This window comes from Myotis daubentonii, chromosome 3, assembly GCF_963259705.1.
Source record: "Myotis daubentonii chromosome 3, mMyoDau2.1, whole genome shotgun sequence".
In the NCBI taxonomy this organism is placed as follows: domain Eukaryota; kingdom Metazoa; phylum Chordata; class Mammalia; order Chiroptera; family Vespertilionidae; genus Myotis; species Myotis daubentonii.
Genome location: NC_081842.1, coordinates 56,741,403 through 56,767,493, shown reverse-complemented (window position 1 = coordinate 56,767,493; position 26,091 = coordinate 56,741,403). Strand labels below are relative to the sequence as shown.

General features: G+C 44.1%; 1 protein-coding gene across 19 annotated transcripts in view; it reads left to right on the top strand.

Annotated features, from left to right (window-relative positions):
- Window positions 1–26,091, top strand: part of KALRN (kalirin RhoGEF kinase) — a 646,808-nt gene that overhangs the window by 353,184 nt on the left and 267,533 nt on the right. For 15 of the 19 annotated variants that reach the window (XM_059687613.1, XM_059687617.1, XM_059687632.1 and 12 more), the window contains exons 12-14: window positions 2,097–2,305; window positions 5,580–5,754; window positions 18,711–18,906. In XM_059687613.1, the coding sequence (XP_059543596.1) occupies window positions 2,097–2,305; window positions 5,580–5,754; window positions 18,711–18,906 (580 nt within the window). The remainder of the gene's footprint in view (window positions 1–2,096; window positions 2,306–5,579; window positions 5,755–18,710; window positions 18,907–26,091) is intronic. The other 4 variants (XM_059687615.1, XM_059687614.1, XM_059687626.1 and 1 more) reach the window with 1 other exon arrangement.

Below are 26,091 nucleotides of genomic sequence, written 5' to 3'. Positions count from 1 at the left end.
GAAATCCTGATTTCATACAAACTTGAAATAAATACATTCATACTTATAGGAATATGTATTCCAGCTTATATGTTCTGAAAAACTTGTTTTGTGTTTTTATAACAAAAAGGTTATTTGTAAAGAAAATAAATTGAACTAATTACAACCAAATTGCCAGCTGCTAAATGATGGGGACTCTGAATAATAATCATTTGGTTATAGCTGTTATCACAATGCTACAGGCTTATTAATAAGGCTATATGTTTATTGAAAGCATTAATAATAAGAGAGAGAAATATCGATGTGAGAGAGAAACATCAATCAGTTGCCTCCCATATGCACCCTGACTGGGGATTGAACCCGCAACCTAGGTATGTACCCTGACCAGAAATGGAACCTGCAACTTTTTTTGGTGTAGGGCCGTGGTTGGCAAACTGTGGCTCACGGGCCACATACGGCTCTTTGGCCCCTTGAGTGTGGCTCTTCCTAAGCCTTAGGAGTACCCTAATTAAGTTAATAACAATGTATCTACCTATATAGTTTAAATTTAAAAAATTTGGCTCTCAAAAGAAATTTCAATTGTTGTACTCTTGATATTTGGCTCTGTTGACTAATGAGTTTGCCGACAACTGGTGTAGGGGATAATGCTCCAACCAACAGAGCCACCTAGCCAGGGCCATATCCATGTTTTTAACTTACAGAAGGTTAGAACCCAAAAGTAACTAACAACTTCATTTTATGCTTTCCCCAACCTATTTTACACATGAAGCCATGGCGAGCAAGGGGATAGCAATTCACTCAAAGGCAACAGAAATCATGGGAAGAACAGGAGCCAAAATCTACATCAGTTGACTCCGTCTATCAGTTTCTCTCTCTACTGTTTTTTTCCCCTGGTAGAGCCCTGAGCTTATCTTTCTTGCTAGCCAGCTGAAGTTTCCCTGTTTCTAAGCAGACATCCGACTCATCTTTCCTCCTGTCATTTATGAAAATGCTCAGCAAGGGTAGTTAGAAGTGGAGCACTGTGGCAGGCCACTGACGACCTAGTTTCAGTATGAGGAAGAGCTATCAATAAAAGTTTTCAGTAATTCAGTTCAACTCTTCATCATTCCTAGTGCTTATTCTGTTCAAAACACTGTACTAAGCTTTTTTTTCCTTAATCCTTACCCGAAAATACTTTTTCCATTGATTTTTTTTTTTTTTTTTTTTTTTTTTTTTTTTTTTTAGAGAATAGAAGAGAAGGAGGGAGGGAGAGTGGGAGGGGTGGGGGGAGAGAGAAAAAAACATCCATGTGAGAGAGACACATCAATTGGTTGCCTCCCACATGCACCCCAACTGGGCCTGGGGATCAAACCTATAACCCAGGCACATGTCCTTGACCGGGAATCGAACACGAGACCCTTTAGTGTGCAGGCCTATGCTCTGACCACTGAGTGTAGGCTCAGCAGCCAGGGATATGCTTAGCTATTTAAAACTTATCTGACTAGTAATATTCTGACTGCATTTCATCATCTTGAATATCATGGGGGAAATATACTTATTTAAGATAAGATACCTCTTTTAGCATTCAAATTTCTAACCAACCTAGCAATCCCATAAAGAACAAAATGATTTAATGCAGCATATATTTCCTTAATTAGACTTCATTTGGTTCTTATTGAGTATCACATTCTTCTTTGCATGTTAGCAAAATGGTGATAACTTTCTAGGAATTGACATCTAGCTGCCTGGAGGAAGTGTGTGGAGCCCTCCCTTTCCTCCTCTCTGAAAGATAAAATAGTATTTGTTCATCACAGTCTCCTGTTCTTCCCAGTTTCTTCAAACATGAGTGATCTCCCTGCTCTAAGACCACCAGTTTCCCTGAACCACCAGGAAGCTAAGCCAGGGGTGCCTCCCATCCTTAGGGAATGCAACACTAATGGGGTAAACTTAGCAAAGATGGGTAATGAATCTCAGTGTAGAAGCACAAAGCGACCCCTAAGCATGCTGATGAGGACAATCTGACATTGCACTGCCTGAGTGAAGGTAGGTTGCGTGGCCCCAGCCTGACTTTCTTGCCCTTGCCCCAGCCCTGGCCTCTCCTGTCTGCCCTGAGTGGAGTCTCTGCCCTCTCCCCACAGTTGTGGACATGGATGGAAGACCTACAGAAGGAGATGCTGGAGGATGTCTGTGCAGACTCAGTGGATGCGGTCCAGGAACTGATCAAGCAGTTCCAGCAGCAGCAGACCGCCACCCTGGACGCCACGCTCAACGTCATCAAGGAAGGCGAAGACCTTATCCAGCAGCTCAGGTCAGCGCCTCCCTCCCTGGGGGAGCCCAGCGAGGCCAGGTCAGCACGGGCGGTGCTTTCCAGTGGGAAATGCCTCAGACTAGACACGAGATAAGTCATGTCCCAGTCTTGGCTCAGCCACAACCAGCTTTGTGGTCGTGTGTGATCTTCACTGTCTCCATCTGTCCGATATAAAAATGCCTGCACTGTATGCAACTTGAGTTTAAAATGAAACAGTAAACAGAAAAGCGCTCATCTCCTAAAGCATTATTTATCATTCATGATGTTACTCAGCAATCAATAAGTCACATAATTACAACAGAAATTAGCAAAACTGAACAGAAAAACAAATAGCCTCTTCATTAAGAATTATGGCATATTTAGTCACATGGAGAAAGGGCCATCAGGAATATAGTGTTCTTTGGATCCTGATCTCAGGTTGAACTCTGAACTCCAGTGCCCGAGTCAGCAAAATGTGACCCAAAATGGTTGGCGTTGGCCCACGTGGAGTGTGTGGTGCTGTCCTGCTCTGTTCTTCGTTACCCACTTAGGACCTTTCCACCATTCCTTAATGCCCAGATAACAAAAACCTTCCTGTGTCAACATAAACTAGCATAACTAATAAGAAAAATCTTGTCCCAAACCTCATATTTATTTAGAATCATTCGCACCATTGCCTCCTTTCTGTTGGTGTTAGCATCTAGTTTCCTGCTCCTGTCAAGGGCCCTGACTCAGATAAAGTGTCATGAAGCCTGGAACAGGCCCTCAGCAGCCAGCGCTGTGCCCAGGTGCTGTCTGAATGGGGCTTGATGGTGCTAATGAGGCCTGCCCGCAGGGACTTGTTCCTATCCCAACATCACTGAGTGCCGAGACCTCTGCCAGCTCCAGACAGAAATAATCTCATCAACAAGTCCCAGCCAAGCCAGGACCTGAGGGGATGACTTCAAGTGAGAGGGCTTTCCCCCATATCAGTTGTCTAATTAAATAAACAATGAGAACTTGCCTTTCAACGTCCCTGGCACGTTTTTCTGTTGGAAATTAATTATTTCTACTCTAAATATGCACACGAGATGTTCTGAATCTTGCTGTTGCATACTAACAAGACAGTCTCTGTCCCTTGATCCCTAGATTCATCTTCATGAATACATAACACATGACAGTTTTGTCTGCTTACCTAGGAAACTCCACTGTTCTTTTTTTTCTGAAGAAAATTACAAATAGCGGGCAGGCACTTCACCTCTCTGGGTCTCAGCTGCGTCGTCCTTGTGATTAAGGGGCTCACTCCAGATCTGTCAGCTCTGAGATTTTGTGATGGTTTTGTGTTTTCTCTCCCAATACTTTTCACAAGCTTGGCTGATTTCAATCTCTGTGGGGCTGGGTTTGTGGAGATGCCACTTGCTCTTAACAGCTGTCAACTTGCACCCTAGCTAAGGGTGGAAGGCTACACAGAGATGGTGGAGACAATGACATGGCCGATGCCAGTTCCACAAGTTTAACCAAGGATTTCAGGGAGAATCATAGGCATGTGACCGAGACCCACTGGTGACCATGTATTCCCCCCCCCCCCCCCCGCCCCCAGCCTGACTCTAGCCTGGGCTCTTCTCCCTGACAGCAAGACCAGGCAAACAGAAAAAGGAGTAAAGGATGCCTCATGGGCCTTAGCTGGCTGCCTCACACACACTGGGCACACATTTTTTGTAGGTCTGGCACTCATCACTGAAGTCCCTAACGTGGCTTCCCATCCTCTCTGTGATTCCCAGTGAGTGTGACACTGGTGTTGGTGCTGTGCAGAATGGTCAGAAATTATGCTCTTCCTTCTAGAAGGTGTGTGATGTAGAGAGACTGAGAGGGATTGTCAGAAAGAACAGCCACATCCTCCCAATAGCAAAGCTCTCAACAAGTGCATAATGCATAGTGTGAGTACATCGCTATGTGATTTGTGACTGGGGGTGTCCACGCAATGGTGGGTTTCATGCCCAAATAGGCTAGGGCTAGGAGGTAGACTTGGGAGCCATCTGAATGATAGTAGGGGAAGCTCTTGACAAACTGGTCTTAAGCTCCCTTCAGAAGCAGGTAGTCTGAGCTCAGATACCACTGCTTCTGAGACATACACAGACATAAAGGCCTGGTTTTCAGAAAGCTTACTGATGAGAGGATTCAGAATGAATGCTTTCCCCCTTGTCCTCTGACTTCTTAAACTGTATAAGAAAGCAAGATGTTGCAAGATATTGAATGTGCCCATTTATTTCAAGTGTTAGGGCTCCAGCTTACCCAAGGCCCTATGGGATGTTACCTTCTTAACCTCCAGTTCTCCTTATGTTATAGTGATCTCTTTGGAGGTCTCTACCACCTCACTTCTTTGAGCAAGACAGTGTGTTTATCTTGTGGTTCCCCTCTACAACCTGTAACCCCCTTACCCTAATACTTCTGTATAGACTCAGAAAGTGTGCTCCTCCCATCTTCCTGGCTGGATTCCACGCCCAAATCAGAATCCATCCTCTTTGAAACCTTGTTGCTGTCCCAGCCTCTTGAGCCCTTCCCTCTACACTCCCCAGTTGAGCCGGTGCCCCAACCAGCACCTGATATTTCACTTGTGTCCTTCCAGGAGTAATAGTAGTCCATACAGCACGTACCTGGTCACAGAGCACATTCACATACACTGTCTTATTTAACAGCAAACTGTGAAGTGAGCAGGGCAGGGATTATTAAGTCTACTTTACAGGAGGCAACTGGGGTTCGGGGAGGTCATTTCCCAAAGCTACTAGCCCATGTGTGTCAGAGTGGGGACTTACTCCAGGCTTGCAGCCTGCAGGTCCCGTGCTGTCTAACTACAGCTTGGAATACTGTGTGAGGACACCAGCCTGTAACCTGGCATGGCATTATGAAGTGGGTGAATAATACTGGCAGCCATGGTCTTCCTTTAACAACAACACTGGGAAGTAAAATTAGGAAGAGTTTTTTTTTTTTTATTCTATGTCTTTAATGTGTCAACTCTTACGCATTGTGTTTAATGTGTCTACTCTCATGCATGTGTATGTGTGTGTGTATAAAACTATACATATTAGAGTACACATATGCATGGAATCATTCCATTTCCCCAGTATTTTATGCTCTCCAAGACAAGCTGCTGTGCTGTGAACCCCAAAGAGGATGCATGTATCTTTGGTTCACCTACTAAGCAGATGGTGCCTGGCTCACAGCAGGAGTTTGATAAATGGCTGTCACTTGAGTAACTCAGCTGATTCCCATCCACCTTGTTCAGAAGAGGAAGGCCCCCTGCTCCTCTATCACTTCTAACATGAAGGCCCCTCCCTCCTCTCCCCCTCTGCCACAGGGACTCCGCTGTGTCCAACAACAAGACCCCCCACAGCAGCTCCATCAGCCACATCGAGTCCGTCCTGCAGCAGCTGGACGACGCACAGGTGCAGATGGAAGAGCTCTTCCATGAGCGGAAGATCAAGCTGGACATCTTCCTGCAGCTGCGCATCTTTGAGCAGTACACCATTGAGGTAGGGCCGGCGGCGGGGGAGCGGGGGAGGGAGCCGTGGAGAGTGCTGGGAGGCCTGCAAATGGCCTGCTGCCTGGCCAAGGGTGCTGCCCCAGGGTTGAGGAAGGACACGTAGCTTAAGGAGAATGGAAGGCTTTTGCATCAAGGATACATTTATAGAAATCAGCAAGTTCTCATTCTTCCTTGTTCTAGTCCTCCGTCCCTCTCACCTCCGCTGCCCAGTAGAGTTCCTCTGTTTTACTGCCTGGGGATAGCTTCATTGAGGAGGTTTTGGTTGCTGTGCTTTGGACGCTTGGTACTTTGGTTCCTGAAAGACCATGGAGTTGGCTGTGTGGGGCTTGAGGTAGAGTCCTGGAATTCTTATCATCATGAGTAGGTAGGTGTTACAATTAGATCTTCTCAGTTGATGACTGTAGGTCAGAGATTAGCTGACATCACACAGCATCCAGGAAACCAGGAGCCACAGGAAGGAAGATCTGTGTGTCCTCAGTTTGCTTTCTGCTTATTAAGAAGGTAAGTCTGTGCTCAGGCCATTTGGTGGTCATTGCACAGCCTCCTCAGTTCATTCTCAAAAGGTCAGAATTGGGTGTTCTCGTGTAGTCATGTCCCCTTTGTGATACTTGTTAATAATGTCAGCCCGAACAATATCCACCGTTTGTTTGTTTGTTTGTTTGTTTGTTTGTTTGTTTGCTTGCTGTGAGTCAGTAACTAAAGCCAGGGCAGTAGGGTTTCTGGGGTGTGGAGAGTATCAGACACTCGGGTGCTTTGTCCTTCTCAGCGAGGCGGAGGGTTAGATTAAAAGCATTATCTTCTTTTTGTTCCCGGCTGGTGAGGCAAAAGGAAAATTCAATTCTCCATCCACCTTTATAAAACTTTGTTTTGCATTTCTACCATCTTTTCCCAGTTGGGGCTTCTGGGTGTCTGGGACTGATCTTTCCAACAATAACTGTGGAAATTTCCTTGGAATGGGTTTGGAAGGAAAACGTCTTTTTTTAATGTTGAAAGCTCCAATATCCCATCCCTCAGAGGACCAGAAAACCGTTCTGGCAACAGCTGCCCTTTTTTTCAATCCTGACCCCAAAAATGTTTATATTTAGAATAGAAACTGTGAAAGACAAGCAGTCCTTCCTGTTGCTTCCTCTCTTACCATCTTTCTCTTCTCATAAACCTAATACTCCTGCCTCCCCAGAAGCCACTGTCGTTTCTTGCTCTAAAGGTTCCTTCTGGGCCATGTGGGACAAAGGGAAAGATATAAGTCTTTAAATGTGGATTTAAACTATCCTTTCAACTTACTCTATAAATTTAGTTGAACTTATTTATACTTTGTATTTTTAGTTTAGTTTGAATCTACACTCAAAAGGATTTCAGGTGTCAAGTAGTATTAAACATATATTGAAAGAACAGTTTAAATGCCAGTGGGAAATTAGAGATATCAGCATACAGCAAAGAGTGATTAGGGTGGACTTCATAGAGGCAGGGTGACAAAGGCAATAAAGATGGGATAGAGGGGTGTGAGTTCTGAGTCTTTGGTAATTGGGAGTGAAACTCACAGAAATAAACAGAGGTTGCATTCGCTTGCAGTGATGTAGGCCCCAGGTGCTCCCATGGTCCCTCCTCAGTTTCGTTTCACCTGTAGAGAATGAACACATCTGAACACATCCAGGGAGGACCACGTTAGCAGGTGTGGTGATTTTGCTGTTGTGTTCTTTATTTACTCTCCTGTCGTTCCAGGTCCACATCAAAAAAATGCTTAAGGGGAAGGAAACAATCTGAGAGTTGGGTGTTTACATGTTATTTCATTAGATGGCTATGGTTTTGAGGTCAGGGTTGCTGATTTATTTCCAGAATGCATTGTTTTCTTCGGTTTGCCAGGGACTTCACACCTGACATCAGCTGGAGGCATCACAAGGATGTGTTTGCCTGCAGTTGATTCTGGGAAAATCCATTTTCACTCCTGAAAAAGAACCCAAAATCTGTGCCAAAAAAAAAAAAAAAAAATTCTTTAAAAAAACAGCTAGCTGTAAATCAAATGGATCTTATTTAAATGTTGCAATAGGGGAGCTTGACATTTAAATTATGGATTTGCATTCTTCAGCCTCCATCTGTACTAAAACCCACCTCCCACCCTGAATCCCGGACAACTTGGACAGCTGGTTGTGGATGCTGTAGAGGAAAAATGGAGCCATAGTATGAGGGCCGAATAAAACGAGAGAGATAAAAATGGTGATGAGGCTCTGCACCCTCTGGATTAGGCAGTGAAGGGGTCTTGTTCCCCGTTTGGCATGTGGCCCAAACCTTGGGGGAAATGCTGCATTTCATCCTAGATAAAAACGGAAATCCTGCCAAACCTATAGAAAAGCTCTGCTTCGAATCAGATTGTCAGAAGTGATTTTTAAGGGTGATGAGATTATTTCAAATTCCAGCTAGAGTTTCACTGTGGGGATGAAGAGCAAATGTCCAGAGAAGTTTCAGAATGTGAAACCGAGGGTGGTTTCTGTAATGGGACGTGTCGGCACTGACATAAGGCAGGCAGGGCTGTCACTGCAAGGCCAAAGCTGTGCTTCCCCCATAAAGGAGGGAATCTATGGACATACTCTGAATTCCTGGGGATTACCCAAGAAAACCAGAGCAGGTCTGCTCCCCTGACATCTGGAGATCTAAGCCAGGCTCCTTAACCATGTCACTGATGGCCAAAATGGGCTAATTAATTTAAGAATGAAGGAAGTATCGGAATTGCTGCACCGGTCTCCTCCTGCCACTAAGAAAGGTGTAGATGGCTCCCACAGTGTAACCTGGGACAAGGCCATAGCATACCACCAATAAGCGTGAAACTCTTCCCAAATGGTTTCAGCAAATGTTCAAAAACCAGGACTGCAGCTGCATTCCTGCCATACCTTTTTTGGCACCTATAGATGGTCTATAAAGCCTTCTCCTGTGGGGTCAGCCTCCCTCTATGAAAAACATTTTATATGAAATGGTTATGACAAAAGAGATGCTTCACCGAATACAAGTAATGCTTATTTTGTGGTGGTAGGAATATGGATAGTATTTTCTTGTTTTTGATGCTTCCGTGCATTGCCAAGGGTTCTACAATTAATCAGGATGATCAGAGAGAAATAAAAAATATTTTTAGAAGCAAGAACAGTCCAGTGGTCTCCAAACTCTTTGGTTTACACGGCCTCTCAATAAAGTAATTTTGAACTTGTGCCCCCCCCCTATATATGCATATATAATAGTGTATAAATTACACACGTCTTACATCACCAACTACTAATCTCAAAACTCAATGTGCCCTTAGGGCAAAGTTCTGCTTCTTCATTATATGTTGCGGTTCCATACTTCAAATCCTCTTCTGGATCATTTCCAGTTATGTGTTTGGCCTGGTTTCTTGACAGATCTGATTAGATTGTCAGTGTTTCTTTACCCCATCATGTGGCCGACAAAGAATTCAAAGTTCTCTTGTGCTTTCATGATTAGTGTTATCTGCAAGCTGTTGTCTTTGAGGAACTTGTTGAGCCATGTGTCTTTTTGCGAAGGTTGGTTTAGTTAAAACTAGATAGTAGATAAATCCATTTAACTGGACACATGAAAAGAACAATAATTTGAAACGTGATGAAAGCAACTGAACAAATGAGCCACAGTCAGCCCCTCTTCAGTGGGGGGCTCCCCCCCCCTCCCGTCCCTGAGGAGCCCTCCCCTGTCCCATCATCTGCCAGGTGGTTGGACAGACTCCCTCTACCAGTGAAAGTTCAGGGAATGGCCAATCATTTTTATTGGTTTGATCTAATAATATACATGCCTATAACATAACATATATGTGCATATGTATAGGCAGAGAACTTTTCTCGCTGTTATCAATGGATAATCTTGAGCATCCCCTGGGTGGGCTCACCTACGTTGGAGAGGACTAGAAATGACACCAAGAAAGATACTCTACACAAGGGACTTTATGAAAATGGGTCACAGTTATGGTCTTTCTTTTAAATCTAATCTGTACAATTAACCTGAGTGAGGAATCGAATAGCCAACTCTAAATCCATAGGATCCACGTTAGGACAAGTTGGGACCAGGCAGAGGCTGGAGAAAATGGCCTTCAAGAAAGAAAATTCTGGCCCTATCCGGTTCGGCTCAATGGATAGAGTGTCTGCCTGCTGACTGAAGGGTCCCAGGTTCGATTCCAATCAAGGGTACATGCCCGGGTTGCGGACTTGATCCCCAGTAGGGGGTGTGCAGGAGGCAGCCAATCAATGATTCTCTCTCATCATTAATGTTTCAATCTCTCTCTCCCTCTCCCTTCCTCTCTCTGAAGTGAATAAAAATATATTTTAAAAAAGAAAAGGAAAGAAAAGAAAAGAAATAAAGAAGAGAAAAGAGGAGAAAAGAAAAGAAAAAATTCTGCCTGGAGGAGAGCAACCTGATTGTAATTTACTGGTGGTCTCAACTCTTCAATTGGTTGTATGCAGAGGCCCTTAGCATTATATTTTTGAAAAAGATCATTCAGTCACCCTTTTATCTGATAGAAATTCAACTCAATAAACATTTAGTGAGTTCTTACTCTGTACCCAAAACGATGTTGGGCATTGAGGATACAGCCCCTGGCATCAAGGGACCAGTTGGGGAGAAACACAGGAACCCAACCATTGTACTGTATGATGATTCTATGAAAGGGAGAGGCTCATGGTTTGATGGAACACGGAGGCAGGAATGCCTAGTCTGTCAGGCTGCCCACTGAAGGTTTCCTGAAGAGAGCTTACCTAGAGGACAGGTACAAAGTTAGTGGCCAGGATTTGGCATCCCTGGAGGATGCACCCCAACCTCTACCAGAATGTTTCCAGAGCTCAGAGCAGGGGATGGGGGGTGAGGAGAGACAAGAGGGAGCTCAGGATTTCTTCACCATTCTACACTTTGGTCCTGGATCTGCTCCCTCTTTTATTTGGCAGCCTGAACATGTTTAAAAATGGTCGTCATAGGCCTCTTTTCCTTTATCTGAAAAATGCTGGGATTGTGTAAGTTATTTCTGCAGTCCCCTCCGACTTTAAAAATTTGATGACTGTTTCATCATCAGCCCTCCTCTGTGGTACATATTTCCAATTCATTTACCTCTTTCTGATGTGACACGGTTTCCAGACACCTGACTCCCCTGTTCACCTGCTGCTGAAGGGACTCTAGTTAGCTGCGCCTGGCTTACTAGACACACCTGTATGTGGCATGTTCAGGACAATGGCACCTCCCAGTGCAGCCCAGGAGACAGTAGCCTTTTCAGTGACTTCATCACCAGTCTTGTCTAGGCCTGTGCTCTCTTTAAAGCCACTGGTTGTTTTTTTCAAGGTAATTGCTTCGAATATGCTGACTTTCTTATTAACGTAAATGAAAGCTTTTTATATATTTTCCTTCTCAAATGTTACTTTTTTTTTTTTTTTTTTGCTGGCCCAGTTCTTCAGCCTATCAAAATAAATTTAATTTATTGTTGCTATAGCACTGGCCGTTCGAAATATTGACCAGGTTAGATGGGGCTTCACTTTCTCCTGTACTAGGTGTTTAGCTTACAGGGGAGAAAATAATTCTGACACTTAGGCATTGATAAGCACCAGAACGCGTGAACAAAAGATGTTGTAGGAGCTCTTCAACAAAGGGAGGTCTTTAGAAAACAGAATAGATTCCTACAAGTCTCACACTGATTAAGAAGCAAAGATAAGGACAAAATAACCACTCAAGATCAGTCATGATTATATCAGAGATTTCAGCTTTAATCATGATGATAATGAAGAAAAGAACATGAAATTGGTCATAAAACTTGTTCGGTTATCCAAACGATACAATTGGAATAGAAATTAGGTAGCTGAACATTGGAACTCATCAACTACAGCATGTTGCAATATGTTCTTACATTATGTTTCCAAAAACGAAAAACAACTGAGTGTATTTCTTTCCTGCCAAGTCCTTTTGCTTTTCCAGAAAATTCTTGTTATATCCCCAAAGGTCTTCATATAGCTACATAAAAAATATTTTAACTCTTTAGATGGATCACATATTTCTAAATTAGGGAAATAGTATGATATACCTTTAAAATAATCTACATTAGAATTCACTGATTTCATCATTGTGTAAATCAATTAACAGAAAAGAACTTTACATTATATTCTTAGACAAGAATAGATGACTATGGCAATTCAGTTTATTTTAATTTTATAGTGGTAACCTATATCAATATACAAACCCATTATAGATAAAGTAGTTCTTCCCATGAAACTGACTGTCTCTCTCACTGCAATATGTATTTCCCTACCATCCACAACGTGTAGGTCAGTGCAGAATATTTAGCTTTCACTTTTCTCATCCTAGTAAAAATAATGACATCATAAAACAGAAATATGCTCAGTTTGCCATTGACAGTCCATGAATTTCAGAGCAATCTCACCACAATTAAATGCCTTGGGCCCTTTCTCCCACTCTTAGTTGGAATGGGTTTGGACCTTAATGTACGTAACATATGGGATAGATATACACATATACATATATTACATATATATAAACACACACACACCATTTGCTGAGAGACATGATGGCACAGTCATCAGTATGTAGTGTTTTGAGTTAGCCTGCCTGGGCTTAAACCTGTTTCACCAACTTTACTAATTGTGTGACCTTAGACAAGTTACTTGGTTTCCTCATCTTAGAAATGGGGATGAGAATAATAATTCTTGGCCCATCAGGTTATTAAGGATTTAATGAGTTAATACATAGAACATTTTTAGCAAAGCTCCTGGCACTTAATCAACAATTAATGCATTGTAATTGGCATTGTTATTATTATGCACAGTATATTTTCATATCTGTATTTGCTTCCATATTTTAAGCAGTCAAATAGGCCATCATATTACTCCCCATTGTTTCTCTCTGACTTGGTCCCCAGGTCACATTGGGGAACCCCTGAGTGCTCACGCAGCTGCTGTGAGAAGCAAAGGCATCGCTCCTGCCTACCTGGGGCAGGCTACACTTCTGCCTGCTGATTCTCCCCTCCCACCACTCACACCCTAATATCATAGTGCAGATGTGTCTCCTGCTCATGAAAAATGCCTCTAAGGGGTCATAAACTTCTAGATAGGTTAGCATTACCTCTGTGCTAAGTGATTTGGCAGAGTCAGCTTGAGAAAAAAACACACACACACAAAACATAACCAAACTCTTAAACAAAAATATCCTATTGGGGGAGGGCTGTAGGCTGTGTGTTTTCTTGCAAGGGCAAATTATTCCTGGCATTTATAAATGGTCACAAACACAATGTATTGATCTATCCAAGGAACACATGATTAATTTAAAAGGTTTATGTGAAATAAAGAAAATGGAATTATAATGAAGGTTGTTTTTCTTTTAAGAAGAAAACAGGAGAATGATTAAATGGGCACTTCTCTGAAATGAAAATAATGAAAAGAAAGCTACCCTCAGAGTCCGTTCTTGGACCAGCCTTATTGATATAACACCATGGTCAAGAGCACTGGACTTTGTATGTAGTTGGATGCTCAGCTCTGTGACCATGGGGAAAATGAACTGACTTCTCTGTGTCTTAGTTTCCTGCCAGAGTTGCTATGAGGATTTAATAAAAGAAAGTTAGTCAAATTCTTAACACACTGTCTACACTGGAATACGGGCACCAGGTAAAACGTATTTTTCCATTGTGATCATTATCATGAGCTGAAGAAAGGACTACACAGTGAGATTTCCAACTTTGCAGGTGATAACAAAGCGCTGAGTTGATGGGAATAGACCACAGGAAGTGGGAAGAGAAGGGGCAGGTGAGTTTTGGTCCAGGCAGGTGTAGAATAAAACATTGGGAGGGGAGAAACTGACGTGTTCTCTTCATAGAAATACTGAGAAAGACCCAGAAAATGGGAGGAACCAATGGAGAGGGCTTCCTGAGACCAGAGCCCAAGGCAGCTGCTAAGCCAAGTCCCCGGGGTTCATCTTTGGCAGCAGAGTGCTGGATTCAGTGAATCTCGTCTGGCAGGAAAGCCTTGGGCTTCGTTTTGGTGTGAGCCTTCCCATTTCCCACTGCCTCTTACCCTTTATAAATTTCTGTTTAGTTCCTTCTCTGATTTCCCTTATGGCTGTGGCTCTAGAGTAGACAGTTGTTAGAATAGAAATGTTGCCAATGTGTCTCTCAAAGAGGTCATTGTACCCTAACACTCCAATTAATTCAGGAGAGCCAGGGAGAGAGAGGCCACTGGAGCCAAGAGTGAGTGGGCCAGGAGCTGAGAAGGAGTTAATTGAGTGGAAGGAGAAAGCAAAATAGGTCGGTTAAAAGCTGAATTCCCTGTGGGCACCTTGTGTTCTTTCATTTATTTGGTTCAGGCCCTAGTTTCTGCCCTGGACAAATTCTTCCAGGCTTCTTTTCCAGATGGAGTTAAGGCACTGAATTCATTCCCAGTGCCAGTTTTTCTTTTCTGAGTCTTATCTCTGTATTGGCAAACTAGCCCCTGCCCCATGTGATGAGATAAGCCAGGGATAAACATCTGGCCTGGGGGTCATTTCATGCCAGAGAGGTTACTTTGAAGGCAGTGAGAACTTGAACAGACTGAGAGGAGGGGCATTTCAAGGCCACTGGACCAGGGAGGGAGACTGGAGAGGGCAGAGCTATCTCTCAGGGTCAGTGAGGAAAGCAGCTCACTCATCAGTTCATGTAACAGTGCAGGAGATGAAGCTAGAAAGCTAGGTTTGTTCATTAGCAGTAGGTAAGCGTTAGGTTTGAAAACAAATTTTTTTCTTAAAAAGAATAAATGATTGCCTGTTATGCCAGCTTTATACCCCAAAAAGAAAGTAGAGAGGAGGAACCCAATGAAAGAACATTCCTTGAGCAAATAGAAAATACAGGGTATCCCCCCAAAATGTAACACACTTTGAATAATTATTCATTCCAATGGGTTAAATCTGAAAAGAAAGAAACATCAATTGAGCTCTTGGCTCAAATGTGTGTATACATTTTTGGAGACGCCCTGTGGAAAAGAGACTAATTTAAATTCCAGCAAACATTAGAAATACACAAATCAATCAGGAAAAAGCATTACACAGTTCAGATCATTACCAGGCTCTGGGCATCAGTGTGTGGGTGGAATGGGAAGAGAGAGTCAGACACAGAGTAAAAAGCATTTAAGTACAGGAAGGGCTGCTTAGGAGTCAGGCGTTCTGCTGAGTAGTTCCTCGGAATTCATATTCTTCAGGCCTCGTGACAGATTTGAGCCCTCTGTTTATTGGTTTTAGGTGGTGAGGGTGGAAGAAGATAGGGAAGGGGAGAAAAAGAATACAGAAACAGTGGATATTGAATGTGGACATATTTCACATTTGGTTTAGATGCAGATTCTCGATACCAGGCCTCTGAGCCTCTCTGTCCCAGCAAGCACCTCTGTTTTGCTCTGCTCCTCCCTGGGACCTTGACCTTTCCCTCCACAGATCCTGGCCCCGGGATCCCTCTGGGATCTCCCTACAGCAAACAGACCTGTCATAGACTCAGTTTTATGGAAACAAAGCAGAAGCCAAAATAGAAAGGAAGGCAGGTTCTTCCTTTCATGCTTGTTGTTAGTTTTATTCTAATTTCTCTTAGTTTGTAGGCAAAGAAATGGACTAAAAATTTTGTTTGGGCTATTTTCAATATATTATCTTAAAAAAGGCTTATATCCAGCCTTGTGTCTCCTGCTCATGAAAATCTGCTCATGTATCCATCTTCATGCATTCTCTAACTAGAGAAAGGAATTAAACTGAGAAGACAGATAAATGACATAACTTATGAGATGATTTATAAATGAATAGGCTTACATAGACTACTAGGCTTATAAATGTTTTTCTTCTTGTACTTAAAAAGATAAAATCTAACTTATTCTATATAATAAAAGCCTAATATGCAAATCGACCAGAATGACTGGATATAAGCCTTTTTTAAGATAATATATTGAAAATAGCCCAAACAAAATTTTTAAGAAAAGCCCCTATTAAAATCTCACAAGTCTATAATCAAAACATAATTATCCTAGTTTTTGAAAATGGGCAAAAGACTTTAAAAAACACATTTAAAAAGTAGATACAAATGACCAATAGCATATGAAAATGTGCTCACCATCATTAGTCATCTTAAAACCATGAGATATCACTTCATATACTCCTACATTTAAATAGATTCATAATATCAAGTGATGGTGAGGATGTAGAGCAATTGGAACTTTCATACATGCCTATTGGGAATGTTCAACAAAGACCTACCCTATGACTCTACAATTGCACTCCTAGGTAACTCTCAAGAGAAAGGAATATCTATGTCCACAGAGGGATTTGTGTAAGAACTTTCACATCAGCCTGATTCATTATAGCTAAACCCAGGAAGCAACCTAAAAATCCATCAGCCAGAGACTTGATAAACAAATTGTGGCACATCTATATAATGGACAGCAGTAGCGAGGAATGAACTACTGATACACACAACCTGGATGAATCTAAAATACAACGTGTTTAACACAGGAAGCCAGACATAAAAGAGTATATATTGTGATTTCATTTGAAATCCAAGAATAGGCTAAGCTACGTCTGTGATATAAATCAGAAAGCGGTACCAGAGTGGGAGAGGGTGGGGCAGGAACTGACAGGAAGGAGGCACAAGTGGACTCCCTAGGGTGATGGAAAGGTTCATATTTTGCTTTTGGTGATGGCCAAATGGATGTATAACATTGTCAAAACTCTTAGAACTAATGCTTAAAATACAGGGTGGGGCAAAAGTAGGCTTACACTTGTGAGTACACAAAACAGATTTATTCTTGCATTATTATTAATTATTGTATTATTTTCCATGTGAACAACTGTAGACCTACTTTTGCCCCACCCTATATGTGTATTTTATTGTATACTAGAGGCCTGGTGCATGAAAATTCATGGATTCAGGGATCCCTCAGCTCGACCTTGTGCCCTCTTGCAGACCAGGAGCCCTCGGGGGATGTCCAACTGATGGCTTAGGCCTACTCCCCCAGGGAATGGGCCTTAGCATAGTCTGGCCTCCCTTGTGGGCTGATCAGGGGACAGTGCTGGGTGTAGCCAACCCCACCCCTCATTGCCTTTCTGCCACTGCCCCTTGCCCCCCTTGTTACAATTGCTGTCCCCTCCCTCTGCCCACTGGCACTTGCCTTGACTGGCCTGCTGCCGCCCACTCGCCAGCCCCGTCCCCCGCCAACCGGTCATTCTGGTTGATTTGCATATTAGGCTTTTATTATATAGAATAAGTTAGATTTTATCTTTTTAAGTACAAGAAGAAAAACATTTATAAGCCTAGTAGTCTATGTAAGCCTATTCATTTATAAATCATCTCATAAGTTATGTCATTTATCTGTCTTCTCAGTTTAATTCCTTTCTCTAGTTAGAGAATGCAGTACTTTTCAAAGATGGATACAACAAAAACCTGTTTTGCCTGGCAATCTGATCCTCAAGCTTCCCACAATAAGTAGAGACTAGGTTTGCCTGCTGAGCTTAATGGATCCCTTCATTGACCTGAAAAGATGTGGGGGCATGAGGTGGTATTTTTACCTTTCCCCCACCTCTACGTCAAACGCAGTGGTACACTTCCAATGAAGAAAGGTCTCACTGTTAGACAAAGAATGGAAACCAGTGTCCCAGAGAGCAGCCCCTAGTTCCTCATTGCTTGCCTTTCCCCACCCAGTCGCATGGCCCCAACACAGAGAGAAGAGTGCCACCTCCCACTGCCTCCAGCGGGGCTTCTCCTTCCCTTTGTCCCTGATGTTGCTGGAGCAGCAGCTCTTGGTGATGGGAGGTTCTGCTGAGTGCCAGCTGCCGCGAGGCCAACATCATGAAAACCACTAAGCTGGGCTCTGGGGTGTGTGCTTGGGCTGCCTGAGCCAGACTGTGGCTGTTGCATCCTGGATGAAGCTTTCACTTTCTCTTCTGGGAACGGGGTGACAGTCCCTGTGCCATTGCCTTCCTGGGGCTGCTGTGCGGGCAGCACAAGAAAACAGACCTGAAAACCATGTTAGAAAAGTTTCTATCTGCTTCACATGCCAGTTCGGTACACCTGAGTTCCTGCCCTGGGAATGGTGGCAGCATTTGCAAAGGAAGTGTAGGATTTGGACTCTGTGCAATCACCTGTTTAAGAGTAGATGAGGGGAAGCCACATGAGCAGAGGTGTAAAGCAATAACAGATGAGCAAACTCATAAGACAAAGTTTCCATTCGTTACATGCTTCCGTCTTTATTAGAATTGTTAGTGCCTTTCAATAGAGTATAATCTGCTTGGATTCTGTAGCTGCACTACACATTTCCCCTTGTACAGTCGCCATCTCCGGGTGTCAGCCTTTGTAATAGAGGGAGAGAACCCGCACAAAAGACCATGGGAACCAGAGGAAGACCCTGGCTTGGATGGACACCAGCTCTCAGTGATTGTGTAACCTCAGGTCACTTACTGGGCTTCTCCAGCCCTCTGTTTCTGTTTCTTGAAAAGAGCTACACTTAATCCTTAAGTTCTGAGGACTCTCCAATGATGAGGTGTTTTAGAGTAGTTGTGTGGTGTGGTGGAAAAAGTCCTTGCAGTCAGTAGAAGACCTGAGCTCCAGCCTTGGGTCTGCCCCTTGTGAGCAGGGTGAACTCTGCATGGCATTCCACCTGTCTGCGTGAGCAGCTTCCTCCCTCCAGGGCATTGCTTTCGAACTGGATGGAGTACTAAACACTTTATAAACCATAATTCATCATATAAACGTCTCCTGCCATTCCACTGCTATTGCTGTAGACATCGCAACACACTTTCAAAGGCATGCATGCATGCGTGTGTGGCCATGATGCTTAAATGAAGTCGAAGACTCAAAGAGATGCAAAGCCAAGACTGATCTGAGAGTCAGGTTAGTTAATAAGGCTTGGGATCCATGAGCTTAGCAGCCTTTGGACCAGTGAACCTGGACTGATGGTTGTTCCCTCACAGGTGACAGCAGAGCTAGACGCCTGGAACGAGGACTTGCTCCGGCAGATGAACGACTTCAACACGGAGGACCTGACGCTGGCAGAGCAGCGGCTGCAGCGCCACACGGAGCGGAAGCTGGCCATGAACAACATGACCTTTGAGGTCATCCAGCAGGGCCAGGATCTGCACCAGTACATCATGGAGGTCCAGGCCTCAGGTAGGCAACCTGTCCCAGCCTTGTTCTCCTGGCAGGGAGGTGATGAAAACAAGAACACCAGCTTGACTCCAAAGTGCACTTCCACGCTGTTATTCATTTCAGTCCTACAGGTATAAGGAACAGATGTTTGCCCCCATTTTAAAGAAGAAGAAAACTGAGCATGAGAGCTAAAATAACCTGTGCGGGGCTGGCCAGTCAGGCGGTAGTAAAGATGGAACTAGGACCAGGCTCTCCTGGTGCTGTGGAGAGAATGGGGGAAAACCAGTGGTAGAAATTAGCGCAGATTCCCCAAAAAAATGGTGGCCTGGAAAAACAAACCAGGTGGGCTCCAAAAGCAGTCAGCCATCCCTGTGAATCTATTCAAATGTGTAGACATCTGCTATTCCACCCCCTATAACCCCACACATACTCTCCACCCCCAGGGCTGGCTCCCTGTCTCCAGCCCAGGCCTCTCAGAGTCCTGTGTTTTATCGCTGGTCTGTGCATGAGTGTAAGAAGTGCTGATAAAAATTTATGGCAAGGTTGTATAATTTTATAACTCCTCAAAAAAAAACCATGGTCGAGTTACCCGGATTTGACTTCTTTTCCTGCTCAGGATTTATTCACTACCCTAGAAATGCATGCAACCTTACTGTTATACCTCCAGACTGGCCTTTGTTGTTAGGACTGGAGGGAACCATCACAGTCACTAGTCCCAGGAGCCTAGAAAAAGAAACCAGTCATGTGAGCACATACCATTGGAGTGCTAGAACCCAGGCCTGTACACCCAAACCCACCCATTGCCCTCTTCCCCCTCACCCCTTCACCCTTGTTGGCTCAGGTTTCTTACCCTCTTAGAGGGGGCAGACACAGGCTCAGGCCACCGACTTTTTAAAGCACTGTTGGTCTATAGCCCTGTTGATCATGAAGAATATTTACAAGCATGGGATTGTTAGGCAGATCTTAACAATCAAACTTGACTTTAGGGTACTGTGTTTCTTTTGATGACTTGAAGGAGTACATACCAGCATTCAAAGGAACTTCACTTCTAACCAGAGGAGAGACACCTAGTAAATTCTACTCGCTTGGGTCAGCATGACATTTCCTTAAATTTTCGTTTGTGTTGTGAACAGGTCTGTTTAGAGGTGTGCAGACTGTGCCTCCTCATACAGCCCCAGGAAGGGTCATTCACATTGTAGTCTATTGCTGACTGTTTTATGACAATGCCCAGGCCCCACACCTGAGCTACTCTGATTTAACAACCTCTGAATGGGCCTTGGGCATCAATCAGCAAAAGCTTCTCAGATGATTCCACTGTGCAGCCAGGGCTGAGACCACTGCTTTTCATGCAGTGGTTAAATCACAACAGATGATATCTACGAAATGAAGCCCCAGAAGACTCCCAAATGTGGCTCCCTGAGCAGCAGCACCTGAGGACTTGTTTGCAATGCAAGTTTAGCCATGGCTGGTGGGCTCGGTTGGGCATCATCCCATGCACTGAAAGGTTGCTGGTTCGATTCCCGGTCAGGGCACATGCTCAGATTTCGGGTTCCACCCTCACTAGGGGGCATGTAGAAGGCAGCCAATTGATGTTGCACTCTCACTTCGATGTTTCTCTCTCTTCCTCTACCTTCCTCTCTCTCTAAACATCAATAAATATATATATTTTTTAAATGCAAGTTTAAAGGCCCATCCCTTGGACCTATCACATCAGAATCCCTTGGGGTTGTGTCCACCAACCTGTGTTTCAAAGCTTTCCAGATAATCCTGATGTACCACTGCCAATCTAGGTCCTTGCTACTCAAAGCATGGGTTATTGACCAGCACTGTTGGCATTGTTGAGCGCTGATTAGAAATGCTGAACTCCAGGCCTGATCTCACACTTAGGAAATTGGATCTGCATGTTAACAAAATCTCCAGGTAAATCGTGTGCACGTGACAGTTTGTACCTTTTTAAAGGCCTTATCAGGAATGGGGGAAACTGTGATCCTTCCTCTGGACTCAGGGTTTCACCCTATGGCTTGCCTTCATGATGTTCACAATAGCTGGCTGTCCAGCTGAGCCTAGGAAGCGTGAGAGAATGCAGACACAGTGCCTAGGAGAGAGGCCTGGGGAGAGATGCCCTACAGGGACGTTCACTCTTCATCCCTCAGTATTGATTGTCTGGCAGGAGGGAGCTTGTCTGCCTGGAAACCTGTGGCACTTAGGACTAGGGTTCTGGCATGACCTGGGGGAAGCCCACTTCTGTGCCAACAGCCAGGTATCCACGGTAACAGGAAAATCTGCTGGGAGCTAGCAGTCCCTGAAGACTGCTTAAGATGAGCGGGCGGGGGGTAGTTGTACTTGGCGGCCACCTTAACCATGAGTGCTGCGTGGGTGAAAACACCCCAGGCAGATGGGCTGCCCACCCCCACAGTATCCTGTTCTAGAAATGAGCTTTGTCAAAAGAGGCTGCATTGGCCTGTTCAGGCCTCTCTGCTGGGACTCGCTGTTCCCCGCTCCTGCCTCATCTAGCTGCACAGTCTGGCATAGCCCAGGAGGCTTCTCGGGGAATGAATCCAGGGGCTTCAGGAACACTCACTCTGCTGCAGAAAGCCTGGTCCTGTGGAGGAGGCAGCTATCTCCTCTCTGACTGGGGGGCAGGAGGGCAGAGTCATGTCAGAGCTGGGAGTGGGGAGGGGGAGGTTGGGGTGGACCCAGCTGGACCCAGGTGGCTGAAGGCTGCAGGACTTGAGAGACGCTGGACTTGAGGCTATAAGGGGCTTGGGCATTATGATGTACATCTAATGAACTATGTTATGTTAGAAAAAGGATAACAAGCAAAATTAATAATTTGGTTGATAATTAGCCCTTCATGCTAAATTAAGGGCTTATGCTTTGATTTTGTAGGAGTAAATGGAAGTAGAGAGTTTCCATACACTTATTTTCAGGTGTGAAGTTTATAACATTGAGCCAGGTTCTACTAAATCGCTCTAGGTGCCAACAACTCTAACCAAAACAAAAGCCTTTGCTTAAATCGACATCAGCCTTAGGAATAGAAGGCAAAGTCAGAACACTCTCCTCACTTGCTCACTGTGCTTTCCTCACATTAGCGGTGTCTAATTGAGCCTCAAGTTGGGAGGTGTTTGCTGGTAAGAGTCAAGGTGGAGGAATATGCTGGCTGAATTCAGGATCCAGTTCCTCCAGCAAAAGTTGGAAGTGCCTTTTTTTTTCTCTGTAGACCTTACTTTCTTCTTCTGTCTAGTGTGGCAGGTGGACCTTGATTCCTAAAATTCTCACTTTCCATGCTCCAGCCTCATCATCAGCATTGGTTATACCACAGGTCTTCTGTCTAAAGCAGTGGTTCTCAACCTTCTGGCCCTTTAAATACAGTTCCTCATGTTGTGACACAACCATAAAATTATTTTCGTTGCTACTTCATAACTGTAATGTTGCTACTGTTATGAATCATAATGTAAATTTCTGATATGCAGGATGGTCTTAGGCGACCCCTGTGAAAGGGTCGTTCGACCACCAAAGGGGTCGTGACCCACAGGTTGAGAACCGCTGGTCTAAAGTAACCTGGCCATGCGACTGTTATACTTGACCTTACGAATAACACAAGAGCCATATGCCCTGTGGATATGTTCCTTTTGTGGTTGAATCACAGCTTCAAGTTCTCTCCTTATGCAAGGCTTTGAAGTGAAAACATCTCTGGAGTCTGTGGCAGTGATGCCTTAAATTTATTCCCACCACAGTATTTGAAAATAAATACATTTTAAAATAAATTAAGTTGGGGGAGTGGCGGGGGAATCACTCTTCTCTTTGAGCATAGAGGTTAAGGTGCAGCGAGGAGAGGGTGCAGCGAGGAGAGGCTTGGCATCCAACCCCCACCCCCTACTCCCTGGGTGTCCTTGAGCATGTGACTCACTCTCTAAGCCTCACCGTTTCTCTGGAAAATAACGATCATGAAAATAACAACCTGAGAGAGTCACTCTGAGGATGCAGTGGGATAATTCCTGAGCATGGTAAGGGGTCCATAGAGCTTGGTGATGATCATACATTACTCTGGTATTCCAGCACACAGTGTGTTTGGTTGGGGTTACTTGTGTTTCTGTAGCTTCTGCAGTAGCTACAGTGAGGGCAGGACTCTTCCTTCTCTGTACATTCCCAGCTCTGGCAGGGGGTTGTGTCCTGCCCATAGCAAGTTCTCAGTAATCATATTGGCTGAATCATCAAGATGGAACATCACTGTGGGGTAAAACAGATGTAGGTAAATATAATAGGCCACAAATAATTTTACTTATGTTGTAAAAAGAAGGAAAGGCCTGTGTTTTTCCAAAATGGAAGCCACTCTGGGGTTGATGGGAATGTGGACCTGGGAGAGCACGTCTGAGAGGAGGGCAGAAGAGAACCTGTTGTAAAACAAGCCTTCTCGAGACTTGGCTGCGTATTTAGAATCCCATGGGGAACTTCTTTAAAATACCAAGGTCTGGGCCCCACCCCTCAGGGATTCTTACTTAATTAGTCTGGAATAGGTCCAGAGTTTTAAAAACTTCCCAGGTGATTTCAATGTAGAGCCAAGGTCGATAATACTGATCTAAAAACCTGATTAAAGGACTGTAATTTCTGAACTGAGTGTAATACTGAGGCAGTGATGTGGAAAGAGAAGTGGAGGGGGCGGGGGAGAAAAAAGAAAAAAAGGTGTTCTCTATCCAAGGCAGATATATATATTTAAAGAACACAGTCGAAATGCATATTACAAGAATGGGCAATATAACCAGGAATCCCCAACTCTTTCCCTAGACCATAGATGCCTCTCCTTGAGGAAATTAAAGTCCCCCCCCTGCCACCCCCTCGCCAGACAGCGAAGGAAAGCAAAGTGAGAGTTTATTACTAACTGTGGCCTTGAGCCCCAAATAAGCACAATGCTAAATAGTCTAGTAACTGCATATAACAGAAGGACCATTGGACATCTGATCCAGTGGTTCCCAATCTTGTTTGCATGTTGGACTCATTGGGGGAGCTTTAAGATTTACCGATTCTGATGTTCTGGGTCTAGGGCAGTGATGGCAAACCTATGACACGCGTGTCAGAGGTGACACGCGAACTCATTTTTTTGGTTGATTTTTCTTTGTTAAATGGCATTTAAATATATAAAATAGATATCAAAAATATAAGCCTTTGTTTTACTATGGTTGCAAATATCAAAAAATTTCTATATGTGACACGGCACCAGAGTTAAGTTAGGGTTTTTCAAAATGCTGACACACTGAGCTCAAAAGGTTCGCCATCACTGGTCTAGGTTGTGGGCATGGCATGGTGATTTTTTAAATTTCTCCAGATGAATCTAATGTGAGCCTAGGTTGAGAGCACTGGTATCATAGTGTCCAAACTACCATAGTTTCTAATTATATACTTTGAGCAAGTACATAAATACCAATGGTAAGATTTTATGTTTACATTTTATACAAGCCATTCCACAGTCCCATCAGTAATCAATAGTAAATGTGTTATAACTTCCCTAAGGGAAAGGGAAAATGGATAATTTTTAGACTATTAAAGGCCAGGCACTGTATATACTGGCACTTTATCTCTGAGTCCTCACAACATGCCCAGAAGTCTTGGGATTCCCATTTTACCCAGGCTCAGAGAGGATATGGAGTTCAGATACCATGGATAGGTTACAGCCCATGGATTCAAAGTTACATCTGTCCTTCCCCAAAGCTCTCAGGTACTTTCTACCACTGCATATGGCCTGAGTTCCTCCCTAAAGAGGCCCATGTGTTCATTGAACAGGTATTTATTGGGTGTATGAGTCAAGCACTGGGCTAGGTCCTGAAGATGCGAAGAGGCATAAGATAGACTTGGACCTAGTATCAGAGATCCTGCATTTTTGCGAAAGCATGGACAAATTAATAAGGGACAAGCCTCAATGCAAGTGTTCTGATGGAGGGATGAGAACAGGGCTTTGTGGGAGCACATCAGAAACTTTAATACAACATTCTATAAGGAGACTGACAAACTATTTTATTACAAACCAGAGGCCTGATGCACGAAATTCGTACATGGGTCGGGTCCCTAGGCCTGACTGGCAATCATGGCTGATCTGTGGGGTGACCAGCAGGGCGATGGGGGGCCCCTGCTGGCACCCACCTTGGCTGGCCTGGGGCCTACAGGCTGGGGGCAGCTCCTGCATTGAGCATCTGCCCCCTGGTGGTCAGTGTGTGTCATAGCAACTGGTCATTCCACCAGTTGTTCTGCTGTTTGGTCGATTTGCATATTAGGCTTTTATTATATAGGATACAAATAACAGACATTCTTGTTGCATTTCTGAGAGCCCCTGAGGAGGCTAATTAAGCCTCTGATTGGGAGTAATGTCAACACAAGAAAACTATTTGCTGTTGATGGATGGATATGTGCCAACTTATTGGTTTTAACTGGGACCCATTTCAATGTGTTGGAGGCAGTGGGAGAGAGCGGTGAGTTTCTATTCTTTTGGGTGCAGCTGGAGTAAGTTTTCCTGTTTTCCCATTCTCCGTCCACAACATGATGCGCTACTGAGGAGCACAGAGGTGTCCTAGGCATCATCCTCACCCATTCCAGTTCCTGTGTTCATCTCTCAGGAAACAATCCAAGCGAGGTAGATGAGAAAGAAGGGCAGGCTGTGAGCCTCTTCTGGATGATGTCCTAAGCAGGTGGATGACCCCTTTGATGCGTTACTAGGCGTAGAGGCCTATTTACCGGCAGTGTGGCAGGACTGAGCCATGAGCTTGCTATAGAAAGACACTATGCCCAAGCCCAGCATCCTAAACGTCAGAGACGCATGCAGAATGAAAACCGAGCTGGAAAAAACCCACATGGTGGCTGGAAGCAGGAAAGAGCATCTACTTCTGCAGATGGATTTTAATTAGATTTTCAGAAGGTAAACATGAGGTCAAGGGTCATCCCACTTAGCTGAGCTGCAGATGTAGAAATGTTGTATTTCTTTGTATTTTTTATTTCAGTCAAGGAGATGCTCTACCTCATCCTCTCGGTAATTGAAAATAGTAAGTGGAGGGAGTTGACTGCCAAAAGGACAGGCTGTTCTTTTCTGTCTCCTGTGAATATTTCAGGAGCGAGGACTGGGAATTATGAAACTGACAGAAAAAAATAAACATGAGAAGATACTGAAATTATTACCATGTAACACCAGAAAATTTCTTTCCCACTCTCCCATATTGTCAT